Source organism: Lolium perenne, chromosome 3 (genome assembly GCF_019359855.2).
Source record: "Lolium perenne isolate Kyuss_39 chromosome 3, Kyuss_2.0, whole genome shotgun sequence".
Classification (NCBI taxonomy): Eukaryota; Viridiplantae; Streptophyta; class Magnoliopsida; order Poales; family Poaceae; genus Lolium; species Lolium perenne.
The window spans coordinates 86,393,619-86,416,658 of NC_067246.2; the positions used below are offsets into that span (position 1 = coordinate 86,393,619).

Genomic DNA, 23,040 nt, shown 5'->3' on the forward strand with positions numbered 1-23,040 from the left:
TACGTTTGAGACGTATCAGTTACATGCATTTCAATTGATGGCTGAAACAAAATGTGAGATTTATTATTCATTATTTCTGGTTATTGATTCATCTTGACTAACTATTGTCAATGGTGAATCACTTTTAAATTGTGAGCTTGTAAAAATGGAACTAGTGCTAATTGGTTTTGGTCCCTTGATAAAATTGTCGCCGGTATTTACTTGGTTGCCCTTTTGTCTGCTTAGTTGCCTATCAATTATTCGCCCTTGTTTCCTAAAGATATAATGAATGATTGCCTATAATGATGCCTCATTGATGCCTTTGACGAAATTGGGATAAATATTCTCTAATTGTCTCTTGTTGCCTTCTAAAATGTTGCCTACTTTCTTAATTTGATGATTCCAGTGAATTTTGGAATTCTGGACTAGTTCCCAGGATTCCTAAGTACTTGCTCCAACATTAAATTTGCATCTCCTCAGGAGATGCATACATTCTAACCAATCAACAAACATCTTTTGTTTTATTCTACTGTTGCAGGAAAAGAAGATGTTGGAGAATTGGAGAAGAACAAGATTAGTTCACGGTTTCTTTTTATTATCTTATTTTGTAATATTTTATTTCTTTTTGCAACTTGAAATAATAATTCTATAATGGTTGTACAGTTACAATGGATGGATGATAATTTTTAATGTTTAGTTCTTGATTGTACATTCCTATTTTACTTATACTTTTTTTTATTTATAATTTATGAAATGTTTAATAGCTATTTAGTATTATTAAATATTATAAACATATAAGTTATTTTTTTGAGGTTCAAATTCCGATTCAAATCCATATTTGAATTTGTGTCATTCCTATTTGAATCGAATTCAAATTGCTTCCCCAAAACGTAATAGTTTAAACAAAGGTCATGTTGAAATTCATCGCACTCACATCGATGACCTAATTCAATTCCACCGACGTAAGAGAAACCTCGATCACTTTGAAGGTTTTAAACAAAAGCGTGAAAATTACCATTTTCTATGCATGAATGCAATGCACACTTCTGCGTTCTCCCAATTTTTGGTCTCTAAACCTGAGATGTTACATGAACCCATGAACACCGGTCCAATTTTAATCATAAGAAACACCTTTCCATCACTTTTATCTTACTTTTTATTTGCAGCACTATTTTAATCCGAAAATACAAAAATACGTTTTATTTCTTATTTGCACTCAAAACCACATTTAACAAACAAATCTTTACCGCTTTTATTTAGTTTATTTGAGTTATTTAGTTTAATTTAGTTACTACCTTATTTATTTTCGAGTGCAAGTACAGGTATAGTCACACACACGAGCAAATAAATATAGAAAAGTACTGTCACATACACGAGCAAGTACAATTACCGAGTAAAGAGAAAAGCTACACCAAATACACTAAAATAGAAGTACTTATTAGTTCAAGCACATGTAGAATTTGGTACACACCACAAATACAACCATACTAGTATTAGAAGTACGGAAAAAGTGTCTCGAAACCTGTCAATATGGTATCTAGTTTTGAAGATCTCGTCTCGAGGGTCACAAAAGCGAAAACGGCTCGTAATTTGGAACTACGGTTCTCAAGACATTTTATTTTGAAAATCAAATCTAAAAGTTAAAGAGAAAAGCTGAGACAACCCACCTTCTCCTGTCCTTCTCTCTTCTCCATCATTCCCACCTTGCTTCCTTTTACGACACGTGGCGAACACGGAGATCACTTTCCCAGAAATTTCTGGCACCACGGCGCGCCACTTGTCGCGTGCGGAGAGAGTTTAATTCCCTTTGCGAAGGTCAATCTTTTTCTAAAGATTTTGATGAAAAAAGGAAAACAAATAGAAGTTGTGGGCTATGGGACAGGACAACCACCTCACAGCCCACGACTATCAGGAGCAAGGGCCGATGTCCAGTCTGCCTCTCACCATTCTGGATTAGGATCTATTTGAATTGTACAATTAAAAGATACAAAATTTACCTTAAAAGATATTAAAAATAGAAAAAAGATGAAAAAATAAGGACATTTTATGTTCACACACAAGTATTTGGAGAAAAAACATTTTACGTGACCTACACAAGAAAGACCAAAAAAATTGTTCGTAAACAGTCATGTGGAAGCGTCAAAATTTATCTTTTTACATGAGATAGAAAAAAAAGTATTTGACGTGGGTATAACCTATCGGGTACTCATTATTGCTATACCCGGTGCCGATTATGGAGGTGGACTAGCACAAAGACTCTACAAGCTAGACCCGCATGTAATATCGACCAAGGAAAACTGAAAGAAAGAAACTTGTAATAGACTAGGACTTTTGTAATAGACTAGTCCACCTCCATAATCCGCACCGGGTATAGCAATAATGAGTAACCGATAGGTTATACCCACGTCAGTAGCCGCCGAGTGACTGGCTGAAGCAAAGCTTCGGGCATGGACTGAAGTTGACACCAGCCAATACTTTCCAATCCATTGGATCTTCAAAAGATACAAGCTTGGTAATCGCCGAATAATTAAGTACGCGTAAATGATGGAATAACGAGTCCAGATTTACTCGATAAAATCGAAACTGGTTAACTGCCGGAGCAAAACATCGTTACCGTACACACATACGAGCCCCCGGGCTCGAACCCAGGTTATTGAAACCTTCGGGTCCGTAAACAAATTTCTAACCTTTGGGTCCTTCGAAGTTAAAGCAACCTTCGGGTTCGTTTTTCTCTTGGACGTGAAAGTTGGAACTGCTAAGTCCGTTATTATCAACGAGGCTCCAATCATTTTTATCAGGTGCGCGACCAGCGCTCCCGATGGGAGTAGCCCGCGAGCATATGGATGATTGTGTAATAGTCATGTATAGGCTGTAAACGACTGAGTCGAATACCGCAGATTTCTCCGAGTTCTGAAATATATTCGGGTGCTCCACCATGGGAGGAGCCGGTAATTTTGATGACGTCACCACCGAGGTGCCAACTGCTGCGGTGCAACTGACGAAACGTGACCTGGGTACGTCGTGTGCCATCTCGTTCTCGAAATCTTCGGGCGTCGACTTTCTCAAAACCTAAGTCCATAACCTTGGACATTGGCGAGGGTACAACCTCGTCAATATTTCTTTTTCTCGAAAACTTATGTGTCTAAATATAGATGTAAAATTTTATTTCAGGTTTTTTATTCGGCTGAGTATTTGAAATATGTTTTCACACAATAAATTCATACGGATACGTGTGAGCCGAATTGAATTTCATGTAAGTTAAGGTCTTGTGATAATGTGATGTACATGTGCTCGAGCTCACTCCTCGAGCCCTCGTCTCCGGTGGCTCAAAAGAAACTCAGTATCCACTCCGATGAAAATCCTACGGCGGCAGGTGATTGGCGAGCTTCTTCTCCGCCGAGCTGAATCCGTCCCCCGCTTCACCTTCTCCCCGGCAATACGCCTCCTCCCGTTCAGACCCACCAGCATCGCCACCTGCAATGTCGTGTCGCCGGCGGCGCCGCCGGACGCGCGGATGGTCAAGACGGGATTCGACCCGGCCATCTACCGGCTCAACCTGCACCTCCACTCGCTCATCTCCTCCGGCCGCCTCGCGCAGGCCCGGGCCCTGTTCGACCAAATGGCGCCGCACCGGCGCAGCGCCTTCTCTCTCAACCGCATGCTGTCCGGATACTCCAGGTCCGGCCAGATTGCCGCCGCGCACAACCTCTTCCTCTCCTCCCCGCTCCGCCTCCGCGATGCGTTCACCTGGACCGTCATGATGGGCGCGCTCGCCGCCGCCCCCGGCCGCGCCGCCGACGCCTTGTCCCTCTTCCGCGACATGCTCAGGGAGGACGTCGCCCCGGACGGCGTCGCCCTATCCACCGTGCTCAACGTTCCTGCTTCCGCCTCCAGCACCACCGCCTCGCTCCACGTCTTCGCCGTGAAGCTCGGCCTCCTCCGTTCCAGCGTCGTGGTCTGCAACACGCTGCTCGATGCCTACTGCAAGCACGGCCTCCTCGCCGCCGGCCGGAGGGTGTTCGACGAGACGCCGTCACCTATAAGGCCATGATGATGGGCTGCTCCAAGGAGGGTCTGCACGGGGAAGCGCTGGACCTGTTCGCGGATATGCGCCGCGCGGGCCTTGGGGCCACCCAGTTCACCTTCTCCAGCATGCTCGCTGTAGCCACGGGCGTCGGCGACCTCCGCCTTGGCCGCTAGATCCATGGCCTCGCCGCCAGAGCTGCCTCGGCGCGCAATGTATTCGTCAACAACTCACTGCTGGATTTCTACTCCAAATGTGACTGCATTGGTGAGATGGAGAAGCTGTTCGACGAGCAATGTCTCGTATAATGTCGTGATCGCGGGTTATGCTTGGAGCCGATGTGCCGGCACCGTGCTGCGGCTGTTCAGGGAGATGCAGGTGCGGTTTCGATAGGCAGGCCTTGCCTTATGCTAAGTGTTGCTGGCTCGCTGCCCCTCACATTGGGATTGGGAAGCAGATACATGCTCAGCTGGTCCTCCTTGGCCTTTCTTCAGAGGATCTTGTGCGCAACGCTCTGATTGACATGTACTCGAAATGCGGCATGCTCGACGCTGCAAAGACCAGTTTTGCCAACAAAAATGACAAGACTGGCGTTTCATGGACAGCGATGATAACTGGTCATCTTCAGAATGGGCAGCAGGAAGAAGCGCTGCAGTTTTTCTGTGACATGAGAAGAGCTGGTGTGAGCCCGGACAGGGCGACATTTTCAAGCATCATTAAGGCTTCCTCGAGCCTGGCAATGATCGGGTTAGGAAGTCAATTGCATTCTTACCTAATAAGATCAGGCCACATGGCCAGCGTGTTCTCAGGAAGTGCCCTTCTTGACATGTACGCAAAGTGTGGCTGTTTGGATGAGGCGCTCCGGACATTTGATGAGATGCCTGAGAGGAATTCCATCTCGTGGAACGCTGTTATTTCAGCCTACGCGCACTACGGGCAGGCAAAGAATGCCATCAAGATGTTTGAAGGTATGCTTCGCTATGGGTTTAAACCAGATTCAGTCACCTTCTTGAGTGTACTGTCAGCATGCAGTCACAATGGTCTTGCAGAAGAATGTATGAAATACTTTGAACTGATGGAACATGAGTATGGCATATCTCCCTGGAAGGAACACTATTCGTGTGGGATATTTTATGATTTGCCAAAGTACACATTAGGCCGGGTGGGACGTTTCGATAAAGTTCAGAAAATGTTGAGCGAGATGCCATTTGGAGATGATACAATCATTTCGAGCTCTATTCTTCACTCCTGCAGGATCCATGGAATCCAGGATTTAGCTAGAGTGGCAGCTGAAAAACTGTTCAGTATTGGGGCCACAGACGCGACACCGTACGTTATACTGTCCAACATATATGCGAAAGCTGGTAAATGGGAAGATGCTGCACGTGGGAAGAAGGCCATGAGAGATCGAGGACTTAGGAAAGAGTTGGGTTACAGTTGGGTTGAAATCTATAGCTTTTCTTCGAATGACCAACCCAACCCAATGATAGCTGAGATTAAAGATGAGCTAGAGAGGTTGTACAGAGAGATGGACAGACAATGATATAAGCCTGACACTAGCTGTGCCTTGTATCAAGTAGACGATGACCTAAAGTTGGAGTCGCTGAAATACCGCAGTGAGAGATTGGCCATTGCATTTGCTCTGATTAACACCCCACCAGGGACGCCAATTAGAGTTATGAAGAATCTATCTACCTGCCTAGAGCCCTAGACTGCCATGCTGCCATCAAGATGATGTCAAAGATTGTGAACAGAGACATCATTGTAAGAGATTCAAGCAGGTTCCACCATTTCAAGGATGGAGTTTGTTCTTGTGGAGACTATTGGTAGGGATTAGGCTTCTGTGCGCAATGAAGGATGCACACTGAATATGCCGAGAAACAACTAAAATTTGTCAGGGTACATCTATCAGGCACACTACCATCTTGCTGGAGTTTTTGTTACTAGTTTTCCTTATATGTTGTTTTTGTTATTAGTGTTTTTTCTCGCATCTCTGTAGCTGGAAGTAGGTCTGCTAGCCATTTTTCGAGGATAAACCAGGCTTATGGTTAGGCTTGACACTTCTACATTTAATTACAAACAACTAAAGGAATAACTTCCCGAAATGCAGGATCTTGGTTTACTTTGTTTTGCATGACAAGTTTTTGTTTCAATTCTGTGTTTTTTTTAACCCATTGCCTTCCTGTACTCCATGGTAACGGAAGTTTGACCAGTTAATTTTGCATATCTATACATTTGCCTACTCATATTCCCCATGACTTCAATATGTTATCTGCCCAGCAAGTTCAACTTCTAGCTGAAATCATTATTATATATACATGTGCCAAGTACTTGCATATGTAGTATTTGTCTCATAGCTTTGGTTGGTAGTAATTTTTGATCCATCAAAGCACAATTGCATTTGTGTTTCAACATAGAACTAATATTGATGAAGTCTATCGAGTGCTCCTCAGCATTCTATGAATACTGTCTATGAGTTGTATTCGTCATCCATTATTACTTGTAAAAGGCGGAAAACGAGTGGAATTTTGACGTGTTACATTTGGTAGGACGAGCTCTGTGCTCGTCGTGGCAGGTGAAACAAAACTGAGTGAAGCTGTATCAAGGAGACAAGGGCGGGCTTCATGGTTCACATATTCATGCTCTGGAAGTTCCTCTTGTTAGACAGACATAGGAGTAGCTTGTTGTCAACCCAATCCCTTTATATTTGTGGTAGCTAGTCCATCCAAGTCAGAAACAAGCATGGCCATACATTCAGTATCTTTACTTTCTTTTCCTTTGGGGGACAAATAAATGGACTGTCTTCCTTCTCAGTGTGAAGTCCTGAGAGCATTTGGGCCAGAAATTTTATGACAACAAAGAGGTGTGAGATGGTACACGTCTGTTGAACAGCTGACAGCGACATGGAGGAAGAAGAAGGTGATGTTGAAGAAGGCAAGCGTACAAATGACTGCCTCTTTTCTTACCAATTCCAGTTCCCAGTTCCATCATTTTACCGCTAGTTACTGCTACCTCTGTGGTCATGGCGGCTTGCCTCTCCTCCACGCTCCCTCGCCAGACCATCCACCGCCGCTTCTGCTTGACCCCTAAGCTGCCCTCCTCTTCCACCACCACCTACTACCGGCGCCCCCACCGCCGGATCATTGGAACTAGCTCCATCGCTGTCTCTGCCCGTGCCTCCTCTGCGGCGGCCGCTGCTCCGGGCCTCGACGCCGACGACATCCGACACCCCCTCGACAAGCAGGTCAGTTCATAGTTTCTATTTCCTTTCTTTTCTGTGTCTGTTGTTTAATTTGGTATTCCTCTTCATGTTTTGTAGAACACTTTGCTGCTCAAAGCAATTCCCGGGCTCAATGATATAGGCAAGGCTTTGCTAGGTACTCTACTTCTCTGCTTCCAGTAGGAAAATATACTGTCAGGAGTTCTCATGCTACTAGTTTTCATCCATCATAACCCAACATATGTACTTCTAGAAGCTAACATGGTTTTACTTGTTACTTTCTTTTGATAATATAGGTCCGGTTTCTGAGCAAGTTATGGTTCTTCAGAACATTGGATCCTCTGTTCTCGTCTCTGAGAATCAGGTAACGTATGCAAACTGAATACTATCTTGAATCTGGTTCGCTTTCTGAACTGCTAGCATACACCTATACAGACTTCTGTCCGTGGCTACTATAAGCTGCAATGATGAACTGGTATGACTTATGTCACTGGAATATGACCTGAAGTACAATATTTTTATGTTTGCATCTCTCACCTTAGGACTGTTACTATCACAATAACCACATGTGAATGCACTCTGACAGAATTTAAAGCACTCACAATCTCTTCTTTCTCTTCAGTTGCCAGAACTCCACCAGCTCATGATTGAAGCTGCAAAAACCTTGAACATAGAATCTCCGGATCTATACGTACGGCAAAATCCCGTTCCTAATGCTTACACCTTAGCAATCAACGGAAAAAAGCCATTTGTCGTGGTTCACACAAGCCTCGTGGAACTACTCACTAGAAAGGAACTACAGGTACGACGACACAGAGATCAATAGATAATATCTGTCACTTGTTACGGAGGTGTCTTTCTCTTGATTACGTGGATACGGAAAATCAATTTCGCATGTGTGGGTACTAGATATCGCTGCATGTCGACCGTATGGTTTACTCATTTGGAGGTCATTGTATTTTGGTTAGGCTGTTTTGGCACATGAGCTTGGTCACCTCAAGTGCGACCATGGCGTGTGGCTTACCTTTGCCAACATACTAACAACAGGAGCATACACTGTCCCTGGTAAGTCCTATTTTTCACACAATGTATTCAAGAAACCGGGAGGTAGGTCTGTATAGCATCTGATGGTAACAACATTTCTGCACTATTTTCAGGTTTTGGGATGGTTGCCGGGTTCCTGGAAGAACAGCTGTTCAGGTGGCTGCGAGCTGCGGAGCTGACATGCGATAGGGCAGCCCTTCTCGTAGTGAAAGACCCCAAGGTACCATGCATTCACACATTCAGCAACGGCGTTCTCTTTTGTGGTGTTAGTTGATAGTCTATGGATGTAACTAGTTTAGCATCATCACCCAGTGTGTAATCTGATAGGGCCTGTTGTTTACTGTCAAGAGGTTGTCATGTCGGTCCTCATGAAGCTGGCGGGAGGGTGCCCGTCCCTGGCGGACCAGCTGAATGTGGACGCCTTTCTGGAGCAGGCCCGCTCGTATGACAAGGCCTCGTCGAACCCGGTTGGGTGGTACATCCGGTTAGATTCTGATCCCATGAAGTGGACAGCCATTGATCTAACTGAGTTATTGAGACTGCTGTGTTGTGGAAACTAAACAGAACGGAAAATTGTTAATTGTGTTTTTTACAGCAACGCTCAGACGAGAGAGCTGTCACACCCGTTGCCTGTGATGCGAGCGCGAGAGGTGGACGAGTGGTCGAGGAGCCAAGAATACAGGACGTTGTCGCGGAAAATGTTTCAATAATCTGTCTGTGTGCATATGAAACGAGAGAGAAGCTAGGTGTGGAGTGAGTGCACTAGTGGTGGACTGGTGGTGAAAAACAAAGGAATTCAATAGCCAGTCTATGAAATGAGAGAGGCTAGCTGTGGACTAGTGCACTAGTGATGGTGCTGAAAATTAAGTAACTAGTAGAGTTGAATAGATTGCATATTTATGCAACTGAAATTATATTGGTTGTAAATGATTAAACTGAAAAATCAAATACTGATCTGTGTTGTGCTTCCATCTGGCTATACTTTTTTTTTGCGGGTATCCATCTGGCTATACTTGACAAGGAAGTGAACATAGATCGTTCTTTATGATCCTTGCGTGTTATAGTCGTGTCTTTGGGTGAAAAAGATGCTGAGTTGTTTGAACAAATATATTGGGTCTCGAGGAAAAACAAAAACTTTTTTCTCTCCTCTATGCACCAAATCAATTCTCTTTAGTTTTGGTATGCACTGAATCTAAAACTTGCAATGAATAATGCTTGTTCATGCGGTCCATCCGAGTGGTGTATATCTGCAAGGACTTGTGCATCCTTAATTCCTTATATCAACAGATCACTTTATTGTTCATCAAGTAATGAATGTGCATCCTTAATTTCTTACTATCAACAGACCGGATGTGTCCATTTAACTATAGATAGAATGCCCCCTCGTACTAGTACTTCAATGCATCGGTATCCATCTACTACCTCCATCCCAAAACTTAAGCCTTAAAAAAAAGTCAAACCAAGTAAAATTTGACTACACTTTTAGAACAATCTATCAATAAATATAATATTTTGTAGATACCATACGAAAATATATTTCATTATCTATTTAATAATATTAATTTTATATTTTGCATGTTAATATTTTTTGGTAAAAACTTAGTCAAACTTGACATAGTTTAACTTTTTAAAAATAATATAAACCTTAAACTTTGAAATGGAGGTAGTATAGTATTTCCTTGTTGGACCGTCTGCGTGGAGCCAAATTGGGGATAGAATTGCATCATGTATGCAAGAAAATACCATGATGAACCAGGTGCATATGCAACCATTTTCTTTAATATTGGAAAAATGCTATTTGAAAATCTCAATAAAAGTTAAAATAATTTTTCATGTACATATTATGTTGATATTTTCTCGTGCAAGTTTTCACGAAAAATACGATTATATGTGGTCTACACGAAAATGATAAAATATCCAAATGACATTATAATAGTTATAATAGTTGGTTGTGTACTGTTCACGGAAATAGGGAATTCCATTTTCACATTCATGTGTTGATTACACATGATCGTTTTTCATGCCAAAATTTGCACAAATAACTATCAACATAGAATATACATGCGTGCATTTTAATTTTCTAAACTTGAAAATAGCATTCTAAAAATTATAATAAAATGTTAATGCACCTGGGTTCACATCGTCCTGTTACCGTATGCAGGGCTTATATTGGGTGGCTAGCTAGCATTAACCGCCGGTTCGGTGCGCCTGTGTTTTAGTTTCCTTAATTTCCTTTTTGGTCATGTATTTACTACTCCTTCATAGATTCACGGTTGTTGGTTACCTGTTCATTACCATAGCACGCTTGGATGCACCCTCATTAACGTTCACACGTCTGCAAGTTTTTTTTTTTGAGCTTCACACATCTGCAAAAAAAAATTGAGCTTCACACATCTGCAAGTTTGTGATAAATGGTTGGCACATACACACTTCATGGTTAATTAGCATCTCGATAATTAAGTCCTTGGTCTAGTGGCAGGTGAGGTGGGGTTCCACGGAGCATTTCCACACCCGCATTAATTGAGATCTTAGAGATAGACTTCTACTAGTAGGAGTATACGACATTGGCGAGATAGAATGTTATCCCCTTGGCTCATGGCTCTTATGTTGCATTTTACCGTACCTGATTCGTCCCTATTTTCATTGCCGCAACCTGTCTTGTACTTGGCACTGATAACGTCAGTGACGGTACAAAACTAAACAAGCGCGGTGGCATTAACAAGCTTTCCAATTTGGTTTCAATTAAGTTTGTCATTAATACGCCGCACCTCAAATTAACGAATAACGTGTGGGTGGAGTGTTACAATTGATCGATGTGGTGCACTCCCTCTATTTGGGTTTCCAATACCTCTCTCGAGATTTGACCTAACATTGACAATGATGTTAACTAAAACTACTCACAGTGGTAAGTGGTAGTAACATAAGGTAGTATCGTGCTTATTATACTATTCTATGTTGCTACCTTTATAGTGCTTAGTATTATGAAAACTTAAAATGGACCCCGAGCTACACCTAGCTCTTTATTTGCCAACAATCAGAATTTGTATTTCAAAGTTTTAAAAAATCTGGAACAAAATTCTAGAGATAGCCAATGATGTATCCTACGATGGTGTAAAATCTTAATACAAAACAACCTCATATTATAGGCTACACAAAAAATGATAAAATCTAGCAAATCTTATAGTGAATAGTGCATATTTCAAGACTATAAAATTTGTTAGATTTATCAATTTCGTGTAGCATAGAATACAAATTAGTTTCCATTGAGATTTTTACACCATTGTAGTATACATCATTTGAGTACCTCTAGAGTTTTGTTTCGATTTTTTAAAAACTTTAAAATATGAATTTTGATTGTTTGAAAATAAAGGGCTACATGTAGCTCGGCCTCCAAAACGCCACGCTCATATTGATAGTAATTTAGAATGGCTCATTTATTAATTTATAGATTCTTTCATTCTTGGAAAATGTGATATTATGGTAACATAGCAACATGTTATTTAATGACATGTCATGGCATTAAAATGCCTAGTTGGCATTGCATATGGACACATATTCTCCCACTATGAGAACAAAATATGTTTTATTTATGTAACACACCATTTATATTGTATGTCTTAATTCCATGGTTAGTTGTGGCCCTAGAAACTTGAACGGAGGGAGTATTTCTTGTTGCTTTCTTTTAAACCGTTGACAATGATATTAAATACAACAAAATGACCAACTTTGTTGAAAATATTAATATTAACTTTCTTCACGTGTTATATAACTAGTATACAATCCCATAATTCATCTAAATGCAAAAGCTAAAATTATATAACATACGACATGCTTGCTTTTGCAGCATAGTACTTGTATGGACATTTTCTTGCTGCCTATCCAAAAACTTACCACCATCGCCCTATTAGCCTAGCAAGATGTTATACTATTATATTTAAATATGTGTGATCGTACTATATTTTTTTGCAGTTGATGTTTGTAAGATAACTACACCCTTTTTACATCGTACCCTAGCTAGTACGATCACTTTGCATTGCTACCTTAATAATGAGCCTAAATATAAGAAAATATAGTATAGTGACTACAGTTCAACAAAGCAACACAAATCTTTTTTGTGAATTACAAAACAACACAATTGAAGAGCATCACTTGCTTTGGTAACCATCTTTCCTTTTATAGCCCATCACTACGATCCCCTCTTGAGCCCACTCTGTCCCCTACCGAGAAACTCATACTGCCTGCACCCCCTCCTACCAACCGCGCCCCACACCGGCCCAACTCGGTTAGCACCTGATATAGTCGTACTATTCTAACCTACAAGTTTGAGTCAATTAGCCAGCCCCTCTAGCGGCCCGGCCCAACTCTATCATCGTTGTGCTACCACAACCTTAAAAATCATTATGGTAAATCTTAAAAAAAAGATGAAACCAACAGTGGGAGGAACCACCGTTGTATTTGATATAGGAGGTGGTGAGTCTCGAACTCTGGCTATTTAGTACAACTTCACATGTACTAACCAGTAAGCCTCAGAGTCTTTCTCATTATGGCAAATCTTGGCCTCATGGTGCGATTAGGGCTAGACTAACCAGCTGATTAGCTTGTTAAGGCATGGATTAACACTCATGATCGTTAAGGGGCTTGTCTCGTTAAGCTCATTATCATTAACAAGATAAAATGAAGATCGATTTAGATGGTTATATGCTCGAAAGCACCCGTGCTGCTCATTAAGCACATTAAGACGCGAGTTGATGAGATGAGGCGTCTGGAGGGAATTTAGCGATTTCACTCTCGCTCGGTTGCTCCTATACGTCTTTATGGCAAAGTCTCAGCTGAGCGTGGGCCAGATTGGGCTATTTACACCACCTCCATAACATGGGATCCAACTTAGCAAACTTAGTGAGTAGCTCGTAAGACTCGCCATCTTCCCCCTTAACTTGTTAGCGTTAACAAGCAAAAATGTTTCTAAACTGAGTTCGTTCTAAAACAAGAAAGAAAAATGGGTTGAGTAAAGAAGCGCTGTTAAGCTCGAAGAGCTTCGAGCTTTATGCCCAACCCCTATTCATGGTATGAGGAAGGACGTCCAGATTTATTCAATGAAATATTACTAATATACATTGTTAGCACAATAGTATTTTCTATGATTAGTATGTAGCTTAAAGTATATAAATATGTAGTGTCGTTATCTCCAACGCTATATTATGCACTCGCCTTATGTCTATACCTAAACAATACGAAAAATTTGAGCCTTGTAGAGTAAATATGGAATATCCTATTGATCTTGTTTTGTAATATGACCCCAATACAATACATGGTCTTATGGACACACATTTTCCACTTAGAAACACTCGTGAGTGTAAAAATTAGCACAAGGGTTATAATCATGATATGTGATTCATGTACAAGATTTTCTATTGCAAATTATGAATGAAATTATATTGTTCAAGCGGAACTAATAATTATTCCCTAATTATAAGATCCCATGAGATCAATAGGATATTCATACATTTATGTGCAAAATCTTGAAGGTCAAATATATGCTCATGAATTAAATTAAACATATGTGTATTGATTTTGTGCAATATATCCTCTAAGACCATAAAATGTAATCACCTGACCTAATTTTCTTCTTTAATTTTCGTACTCCACTCATTTATCATTGGTACATTAATTTCCACATGGAAATGGCATATTTGGCGGTATTAATTGTACTCCATAAACTCTCTTCGTCATGCAAGATATGCTAATTTTGAGCATATTTATTCAGTGTACAATGATGACAAAAAAAGATATGCATATCTTCACCGTATCGAGGATCAATGAATTACAATATTTTCCTATATATATCTGACAGCCATTACAATTAATTTTCTAAAGCCAACAAAAATAATTAAAGTGCAATATCTAGAAGGCAAGGGTAAGGCGGAGAGGAAGCGGCTATAAAGGGAGGCAAAGGAAAGGAGCAAATGACACGACAATACACCGTACCTGACTGTAGGAGACATACGGGGCGTGTATTTGTTTCAAGCGTGGAGGATCAACCTGGTCAGGGCGTCCAATCTTTCATGGCGATGTCCAACGCTGCTCGTGGGGGGCGTAGAAGACAGCCGGTATATACATTTATTCTCATCTCTAAGTACCTAGTTTAAAGTTTTTTTTGGATGATGCTACACAGTGCCCTAGCACCTGATAGTCTACCATGGTACTCCCCTTGTTGGAACCGAATATTTCGTACAATAGAAAGTGGGCCTAGAAGCCGATAATGATAGGTTACCGGAAATAAAACATGGTGCCAGAAAAAGCAGGCTACGACATGACCACACATTTTAAAAAGAAAGCGTCGCCCCGGTCCTCCGCGCTTTGCGTTCCTATACTAGCACATTTTCCAATCCATGTTCTGTTAATGACAATCTAGATGCAAAACTTAACCTAGATTTGCCAACAATAATTGCATCCATCATAAAATCAACTCATACCATTTATTTTGTTAATCTGGATCACAAGACCTACGGTGTTTCTTGATCCTTTCAAGAATCTAGATGTAAAAAAATAAAAATAAAACATCCCGATGCACCTAAAAGCACTGTCCCCATCTAGTTGCTGCAAAAATATACATCCCACAAAAATAACTCATGCTGCTCGTTTGTGATTCCAATTGAGGATGTAAAACTAATAGCGGTGGATGTAGAAAAAGGAAAAAAAAAAGTACATCCAAATTACTAGATCCTTCACTCCGCCCCGTGCATCCCCCATCTAGCCACTGTCGGCATCCGCAACCTTATACCACCGCCATGGCCGCTGGATTCCGCCTCGGGAGCAAGGAACCATACGATTCCCCGACACCCGCACCACCACGAGTCAACCATGGTCGCTGCCCTTCGCCTCGACGTGTGATTCCGCCTCATCCCGAACCACCATCAACGCCATGGCCGCCGCCCTTCTCCTCTGGAGCGCGGGCATGAGCACCACGACCGCCTATCTAGATCCTTCTCAATGGGGGTGGGGAGGAGGCGTAGGGTAGGACCGTAGGAGTGAAAGTGGGCCAGAGCGCGGCGACCGGAGAGGGCGCCGACACAAGAAGTCGTTAGGTGCGGCCATCCCCAACGAGAGTTATGCTGCCTCTCATTATATTTGTGTGAGACAGCTTGTGGCCATGGTCAACGCCACGGCCATTCCTCACGATGGGTAGAGAAAGGGATATAAACAGAGTGGACGAAAAGAGAGCGCTACACCTTATTCGTTCTGCACATGCGTGTGGGACTACTAAAAAAGCCATCGCAACGCATGATTTTGATAGGATGTCCGCGACAAGTGGGCACCGCGTAAAGCAAGAGCGAGCCCAGGCAGCGATTAGAATTTAGGAAGTTTTTTGTTCTCCAAAGTGTTTTTAACACGTGTTATTCTTAGAAGAGGGATAACAAACTATGAACACATAAGCACTTGTATATATTGATTTTGTTGCGATGACTTTCCTTTATGAGCACCATCAAAGGTTGAATATGTGCTACTTGTAGAGACGTTGAAGTATATGTTGCTGATTTTGTTTATTAGGCTACTGTCATTTGTTACCTGTGTGTTTCTACATGGAATTCTCCATGTAATATCCAATCATTCAAGTTACTAAGTCACATCATGTACATGTCGCTTTTAAGTAGTCCAAGCTGAGATTAAATTTGTGGGACCAACACAAAGGAAGACAAAATAATACTAAACTGTATGCACTATTTAATTTCGAAGTTATGCCCCCCTGATTATTTCAAGCCGAGCTTACATTTGTGGGACCAGCACAAAGCCAGACAAAATAATGAACTGTCTGCATTATTTGATATTGAAATAAATCAATTACGCGTAAGTGTACATAGGAACTAAATTGCAAAAATACCTAGAAAAATTGGGAATCTATATGATATGTTTGAAAAAATTTAAGGGAACAAAATGTGTGGATGGATAATGAATCTATATCATATGTTTGAAACACAAAGAAGCACTATTTGCTAAATTCTTACATGTGTCCGATTAATATGGGACTTTGTAACCTCTTAAAGTCGATAATACAGAAGGCTGTTTTAACCTTTCCATTATTGAATAGCATAAACTCAACTTGCTAGAGTAAGTTTCTTAATTTTTGAGCTATAAACTTTTAGAATGGAGTATGAATCTAAAAGTGGAAGTACCATTTTTGATGTCAGACTGGCATGCCACGGGCACAGAGTGGTCAAGCACATGAAGAGGATCAGCAAACATTCGACAATTACTTTGGAGAATTAGATGGAATGTATAATGATAATTTTGACTTTGACATATCGTCTAACAACAGAAACATACGTGGGGGGGACCCCACTAATGATCATAATGTCGTTGAAGGCCCAAAACCAAGGAAGAAGCGTCTGCAGAGGTTAACTTTCCAGCAGACCGAGATACTTCAAGGGTATGTATCCTACTAAAGATACCATGATTGGTTTCAAATTGATAATTCTCTTATTCTTTTACAACTCCAAATATTTATCACCAATATTTTGCTTTTTAACTCAAGAAATTTGGTTGAAATGAATTGCATCATATCATATCTGTGATCATGTAAATACCTATCCCATGCTTGTTCTTTTTTTTTCTTAATATATTGATCTACCTATACACAGTGAAAAGGGCTCTTTGAGAAAAATGTGAAAATGACAACAGTTTACACAACTGCACACTTCTTGACTTTGTTACAAAAATTTAACGGCTTGCCAATTGCCATTTTTTCTCACTTGAATGAACAGATTCTTTAGCATGTGCACACACCCGAATGAATATCAAAGGAGGGAGCTGAGTGAGACAACAGGTCTTACAGCACAACAAGTGAAGTTTTGGTTTCAGAACAAGATAACACAAATCAAGGTCTGGTCTAAAAACTTTAACTTGCAGAATCTCAATTATACAGTTTGTTGTCATCTACCTCGCCATCCATCAGCTATTACTACATTGTTCTATGGCACAAACTGCAGAACCTGAATGAAAAAGAAGAGAACTATAGGTTGAAAGTGGAGAATGCAATGCTGAGTGATGAAAACAAGAAGCTTAAGCAAGCTCATGGGACTACGTTTTGCCCCACTTGCGATCCAGCGTCACAGAACCAGCTCACTCCAGATATGCAAAGGCTGAAAGAGCAAAACAACTGGCTGAAGCTAGAGGTACAAAATATAAAAAAGACCACCAGGCATTTTCGATTAAGTTTCAGTAAGCTTACATTTGGACGAAAATGTTTCAAGTTCAGTAACTCAAAAACACCTCTACTCCCTCTGTCCCGATTTAAAGGTCATGTGCGTATCACTAGGTCATAAATTTGACCAAATTAATACAAGATATATATTACAAAACATATATCATTAGAAAATTTATTTGTTCTAGTTTCTAATATAATTTTTGTGTTGTACAATTTAAATTATATTGTTCAAATTGATGCCAGGGATACGAGTAGGCGCTATAAACTGCGAAGGGACTAGATTTACAAAGTATTATGAAGATTGTGCTGATGTCGCATTTTTTTTGCCCTTATGAATGTCGTATTTTTCATTTGCAGATTTCCATGTTGCAAGCTGAAACACTTCCAAGTTCTAGACAGTCTTTCCAACTTGACTCAGCTGCAGAAAATGTCATTGCTAGACAAAATGACATACAGATGATAGCTGAACTAACTCAGAATGCAATGGACGAGTTTGTCATTTTGTCCGAGTCACATGGCCCTCTATGGCTGCCTGTTCCTGGTGGTTCATTTGAAATACTGAACAAGATGGCTTATGCTGCAAAGTTTGGTGGAGACAATAGTGCAAATATAATAGGATTCAAGACCGAGGCCACTCGTGCTGACATTGTGGTCATGATGGGCGCCAAATATATTATGGATTATCTCATGGATTCTGTAAGTTGCATACACATTGTAAAAATGCTAGTTATTCATTCTCAACCAAAAAAAACTTCATAATTTAAATTCCAATGATGCATTGATGTTATTTCAAGTCATGATTTGATTAATGTCAAATGATTGCAGGAGTGCTATGCATCTCTCTGTCCTGGAATTCTATCCAGTGCAAAAACCATTAAGGCTTACAAGTGGCCTACTAATGCAGGCTACAATGGCGCTATGCGTTTGGTACGTATGCCTTTTTTTTTTCTATGCGTACAACAGAGAGGTGTTTTAGTGTGAGTGCCAAGATTTTTGTCCAAACACAATATACAAATTTATTACTGAAAAAACAAGTACTATCCGAAGGTGAAATAAGTTTTTCTTTGTTATTTCCATCTTTTGTTTGCTTGAAAACAACAGATGACAATTGAGACAGTGTTCCCATCGCCCCTTGTACCATCGAGGAAATGCACATTTGTGAGGTCCTGTAGGGAGCTGCAAAATGGGACAATGCTCGTTGTTGACGTGTCAGTGGATGATAGTGCTGGCACCTTCTTCAAGTGCCGCAAAATGCCTTCAGGAGTACTAATTCAGCCCCTGGAGGGTAACAGCTGCAAGGTATGGTTATAAAAGGACTAAACAATGATGAATTTCTACCATGTGGTGATACCAGTATATATGGAGCTACATGAATTAACCCATGTTTTATTTTCTCATAAATCTTGTCGGCAGATCATTGCCATAGAGCATGTTCTAGTATATGATACTGCCGTTCACAAGCTCTACCAGCCATGTCTGGATGGACTCATGTTTGGAGCTAGGCGCTGGGTGACGAGCATCGCGCGGCAGTGCATGCGTTTAAGAGACACCTTCCATGTTACCAGAAGTGCTTTAAGAGGTAACTGGAATCTAGAGATCTTCACAGTATGAAACTAACTGAACATTACCTGGAAGTCATGGCTTTACGGAAACAAACTTTTCCTCCTTGGTTTGTTTCAGCCAACTCAAAGGGGAAGAAGACCCTCATGAAACTAGCCGATGGCCTCCTCATCAGCTACAGCAACAGCATTGCCGCCATCCCTGAGGACATATGGACCATCGTGCGCGGTACTGGTACGGACCAAGACATCAAGATCGCGCATAGGAGGAACGATGACCGCGACAACACCGCAATTGTGTCTGTGAGCGCATCATTCCAGCTCCCAATTCCACTTAGGGCAACATTTGATCATCTCAAGAACAACATGCTTCGTCCAGAGGTATGCTGATGAAAATACTCTGATCTACCTCTCCAATCACACACATGGCACGGCAATTCTCTTCTCTCTGCAGCTAGTCATGTACTCATGTCATGTGTACTTTACACAGTGGGATGTGTTGGTCAAAGGTGGTGTCGTGAGGGAGGAAGTCCATGTCTCCAGCAGTGCAGAAGCTGATGATGCTGTCTCCATTCTGCATGTTAAGGTACCAAACACATCTAGTTTTAGTATCTCTAGGATCCATAGTTTCTTATAGTAATCTGGCATCTCACTTCACTAACTAAAGTATATATGTGCGATTGATCAGAATGCCGGAGAAAACAAAGAAAACATCATGATCCTCCAGAACAGCTACTATGATGTATCGGGCTCATTTATTGTGTACTCACCCATCGACATCCAACTGATGAACAAGATCATGAGTCCAGGGGATATGGCAGAGAGCAAGGTATCCATCTACCCTACCGGCTTCTCTCTCCTCCCTGTTAACGAGTCTACCCAGGGTAGCCTTGGCCTAGGCGAGGATGGAGAAACTCTTGTAACCGTGGGGTTCCAGATTCTGCTGAAGCTCGCCCGTGGCACTAGCTTATATCCTAGGTCTGTGTCTGCTGCCATCGATCTCATGTCTGCGAACATTGAGACCATCAAAAAGTCCTTGATCAATAGCCAGTCTCATCTAGAATGTACCAGGTAATATTCTTTCTGTTCAAATGTACTAGTACTCACCTAGTGCTCAGTAATTTGGTGATGACGACTTGTTGTTTGCACAGGGGGAAAGGGAGGCGCAATGATAGGGGAAGGATGTAAATCTGTGTTGATAAATTATCAGTTCAGATCAACTATATTTCCTTTACTATTTGCAACTTTCATCTTGCAATAAGAATTTGTAATAGTGGTTTATGAACCAGGATCTATGCTATGTTTTCCTTTACTATTTGCAACTTTCAGCCTGTAATAATGGTTTAAGAACCAGACATATGTTATGTTATTGTTGTATTATCAACTGCCATGTAACCATACTGTTGCACTTGTTTGTGAATTTGGTAATAATATGGATGCTTATTCTGGCATTCACTTTTCATTTGATGGGTGCTTTATTTAAAACCTTGCTTTGCTTGTTAATTTGCACTGCACAATGATATATTAGGATTTAAAACACTTTACACACATAGTTAGCACACAGCTTCACTGCTAGATGCCCAACAGAGAAATCCCAAATATCATAACGAGTCCTCATGTGGGCCTTTATAAGCTTCACATATCTTCAGTGCCACCTTGAATCCAATAGAACAAACTCATGTTGTTGTTACCAATTATGATTTTTGGGAGTAATTTGTCCACACTAAGGGCCTATTCGGATTGGTTTTAATATTTGCGTGTGCATCAGTGCAGAGACAATTACCAGTGGACACACAAATATTACCACCATTCCAAGCAGGCCCTAAGGGAGGACCCAGTTTCTCCATTGCAGTACAATCGTACGTTCTGTAATTATTAGTTTAGGATGAGGCTTCATATATAATAACTATTTTGTGTTTAGCAGTCAGTGGAGAGTGAAAACATTAAATGGTAGCTTAATGGAAAAATGAACAGAAATTTGTCAGTAATATCGTATCGGTTATCACCAGTTCACAGCAACAGATTATGCATTCCATGAGAAGCATTTCAGGAGAAACTTATTATAATTTAGTGACATGAGGACAAACTTATTGTTCACTAATTTGAACATCTTACGTGGGTCTGGAGGTTAGGACAAGCTAGTTAAAAGTAGTACAAAGTCAAGTCAGCCAGTAAAGTAAACAGTCCCTAAAGTAAAACAACTATAACTGGAAACAAAATAGCAGAAAATAAGTGCACCAGCTTCCCTAACCTCATTGCGAACTTTTCATGATCAGATATCACCACACTTGTTCATCTCATGGTTTTTGGCTTTCTACAGCTTCCAAATATGATTTGGGCTGTGATCTCGCAGAGATATGAATGATCAAATTAGGCAGGAATTGCATGATAGGTTGCAATGTTATAAACTAAGACCAGCCCAGTTCTTGAACGCAGCCAGAGCGTCCATTTTCCGGAAGTTGCGCTTTCTAAGCTTCGCCACTTTCAGTTTCTTGTTGGTCTCCATGAATGACTATTTGTGCTTCCACTTATCCACACATATTTTCATCTATTGTGCCTTCTCAATCAGCTGCATTGCCATATTATTGACCAAAGCATACATAAAGGACTCAATCAACTCGTGTTTAAATTCACCTCCTTCCTCCTCCACTTCTCTCCTTAATATGAGCACATTAAAGTACTTCTCAGCAGAGAGATACCCGTTGATAAGTGAGAGATACATCTGATCATTTGGCTCTAATACAGGAATACCATCCTTCGGCATGTCCTAAGACCATCTTCTATCCTCCCAAGTCCCAACTGCATTATGGAGTTCCAATCATGTGTAGAGATCTCTATACTCTGGTTATCAACCACTGCATCCAAGAATTATGACGTGAGCTCAGTCCGGTTGTTCTGTGTCAATCCTGCCATTATAGTAAGGTAACTAGTCCTATGATCTGGTAGTCTTGCCTCCCTCATATCCTTGGAAAGAGCAAATACAGATTGAAAACTCATGAGCTGTCATCGAAGAACCAATAAGAGCATCATAACTGCCAGCCCTGCTGCGCTAGTCTCCACCACAAGTGCTGCAGCCTCTGCTGTCTTTTACTCCTTGCAATATGCTATAGAGATTGGGGAGTATATACCGAGCCCCACAGAGGCGCCTTGAGCAGACATTTCATCGAGCATGTTAGGAGCCTTGCTCGGTATACGAAGCCCAACACAAGCGTTGACAATCTCAAAACCAACAGAATAAACAACTATAGTACCAGAAATTGATTGGTCGACTCAATCCCCTGTGCTTGGATGATCAATAGCGCAGCTCAATGATCATTACATTATAAGATAAAAGAAGGTGGGTGACAAGGGCCGCCGCAGCGGGAGGCGACGGCGAGAAGGAGGCTGCGGCCGAGCGGTCGTCGGCGACGGCCGCTGATAATACTTCCTCGAGCGCGACGGCATTGACGGCGGGTAGGGGCCGTAGGGCTCTGAGGGCGGAGGCAGTGGAGAGCGCTCATCAGCGGGAGAGGTTCTGCCGTCAAGATGTTCGAGCGTTTGCCAAGGAATTGAGTGAGCGAATATTTGCCGCCAGAGGGATTTTGCATGGAACCCCTCTTTGAAGTCAGTATATACGGTTGCCGAGCCGTCGTCCCGCATGCTTGCGCTAGACTGAACATGGCGAGACAGTCTTTAGGGTATACCTTGGCCTTGTCACCTTGATGTTCAGACATAAATGTTGTTCAATGTATCGTGCTTTGATCTTCATGGTGCATGGAATGGAACAGACAAGAACATCTATCGAAGAACTTCGGTTGATCATATATATGATGACATCACCGGTCATGACTTGGCGGTATCAAGTTATTACCTGAATACCAGTGATGCCTTTCACATCGAGTTATTACCTGAATACCTGTGATGCCTTTCACATCGATCCTGCCCAGTAAATTAATCTTGACCAGAGCGAGAACACTTGTTGTTTACACATCAGGCACTTGATGACTTGATGTTTAATCTTGACAGATATCAG

The 23,040-nt window shown here is 41.4% G+C and overlaps 2 protein-coding genes and 2 pseudogenes across 3 annotated transcripts; 3 read left to right on the forward strand and 1 right to left on the reverse strand.

The window, feature by feature from the left end:
* The first annotated feature begins 3,280 nt into the window (after window positions 1–3,280).
* LOC127339420 (putative pentatricopeptide repeat-containing protein At2g01510) lies at window positions 3,281–6,693 on the forward strand (annotated as a pseudogene).
* Window positions 6,694–6,885: 192 nt separating this feature from the next.
* LOC127341722 (plastoglobule-localized metallopeptidase 48, chloroplastic) lies at window positions 6,886–9,236 on the forward strand. 2 transcript variants are annotated; one of them, XR_007875781.2, is made up of 8 exons: window positions 6,886–7,247; window positions 7,323–7,380; window positions 7,520–7,587; window positions 7,846–8,025; window positions 8,192–8,288; window positions 8,381–8,487; window positions 8,595–8,751; window positions 8,863–9,236. XR_007875781.2 is itself a non-coding variant. In XM_051367653.2 (8 exons), exons 1-8 carry the CDS (start codon window positions 7,026–7,028, stop codon window positions 8,975–8,977), a joined length of 981 nt encoding a protein of 326 aa, XP_051223613.1. In that variant the 5' UTR covers window positions 6,886–7,025; the 3' UTR covers window positions 8,978–9,236. The 2 variants fall into 2 exon arrangements, 1 of the variants encoding a protein (XP_051223613.1); XM_051367653.2 differs by having other exon boundaries at window positions 8,618–8,751.
* Window positions 9,237–16,459: 7,223 nt separating this feature from the next.
* On the forward strand, window positions 16,460–20,216 carry LOC127339419 (homeobox-leucine zipper protein TF1-like). Its single transcript, XM_051365277.1, has 11 exons — window positions 16,460–16,692; window positions 17,027–17,144; window positions 17,252–17,437; window positions 17,827–18,165; window positions 18,295–18,396; window positions 18,571–18,768; window positions 18,883–19,048; window positions 19,150–19,409; window positions 19,519–19,614; window positions 19,717–20,099; window positions 20,180–20,216. Exons 1-11 carry the CDS (start codon window positions 16,460–16,462, stop codon window positions 20,214–20,216), a joined length of 2,118 nt encoding a protein of 705 aa, XP_051221237.1.
* Window positions 20,217–21,136: 920 nt separating this feature from the next.
* On the reverse strand, window positions 21,137–22,667 carry LOC127339418 (pentatricopeptide repeat-containing protein At1g69290-like; annotated as a pseudogene).
* Window positions 22,668–23,040: the final 373 nt, after the last annotated feature.

Coding starts and splice junctions, on each gene's coding strand:
- LOC127339419 (XM_051365277.1), top strand. CDS start 16,460: ATGCCACGGGCACAGAGTGGTCAAGCACATGAAGAGGATCAGCAAACA. Junction 17,145..17,251: donor ACAAGATAACACAAATCAAG/GTCTGGTCTAAA, acceptor CACAAACTGCAG/AACCTGAATGAAAAAGAAGA. Junction 18,166..18,294: donor TGGATTATCTCATGGATTCT/GTAAGTTGCATA, acceptor AAATGATTGCAG/GAGTGCTATGCATCTCTCTG.
- LOC127341722 (XM_051367653.2), top strand. CDS start 7,026: ATGGCGGCTTGCCTCTCCTCCACGCTCCCTCGCCAGACCATCCACCGC. Junction 7,588..7,845: donor TTCTCGTCTCTGAGAATCAG/GTAACGTATGCA, acceptor CTTTCTCTTCAG/TTGCCAGAACTCCACCAGCT. Junction 8,752..8,862: donor CCGGTTGGGTGGTACATCCG/GTTAGATTCTGA, acceptor TGTTTTTTACAG/CAACGCTCAGACGAGAGAGC.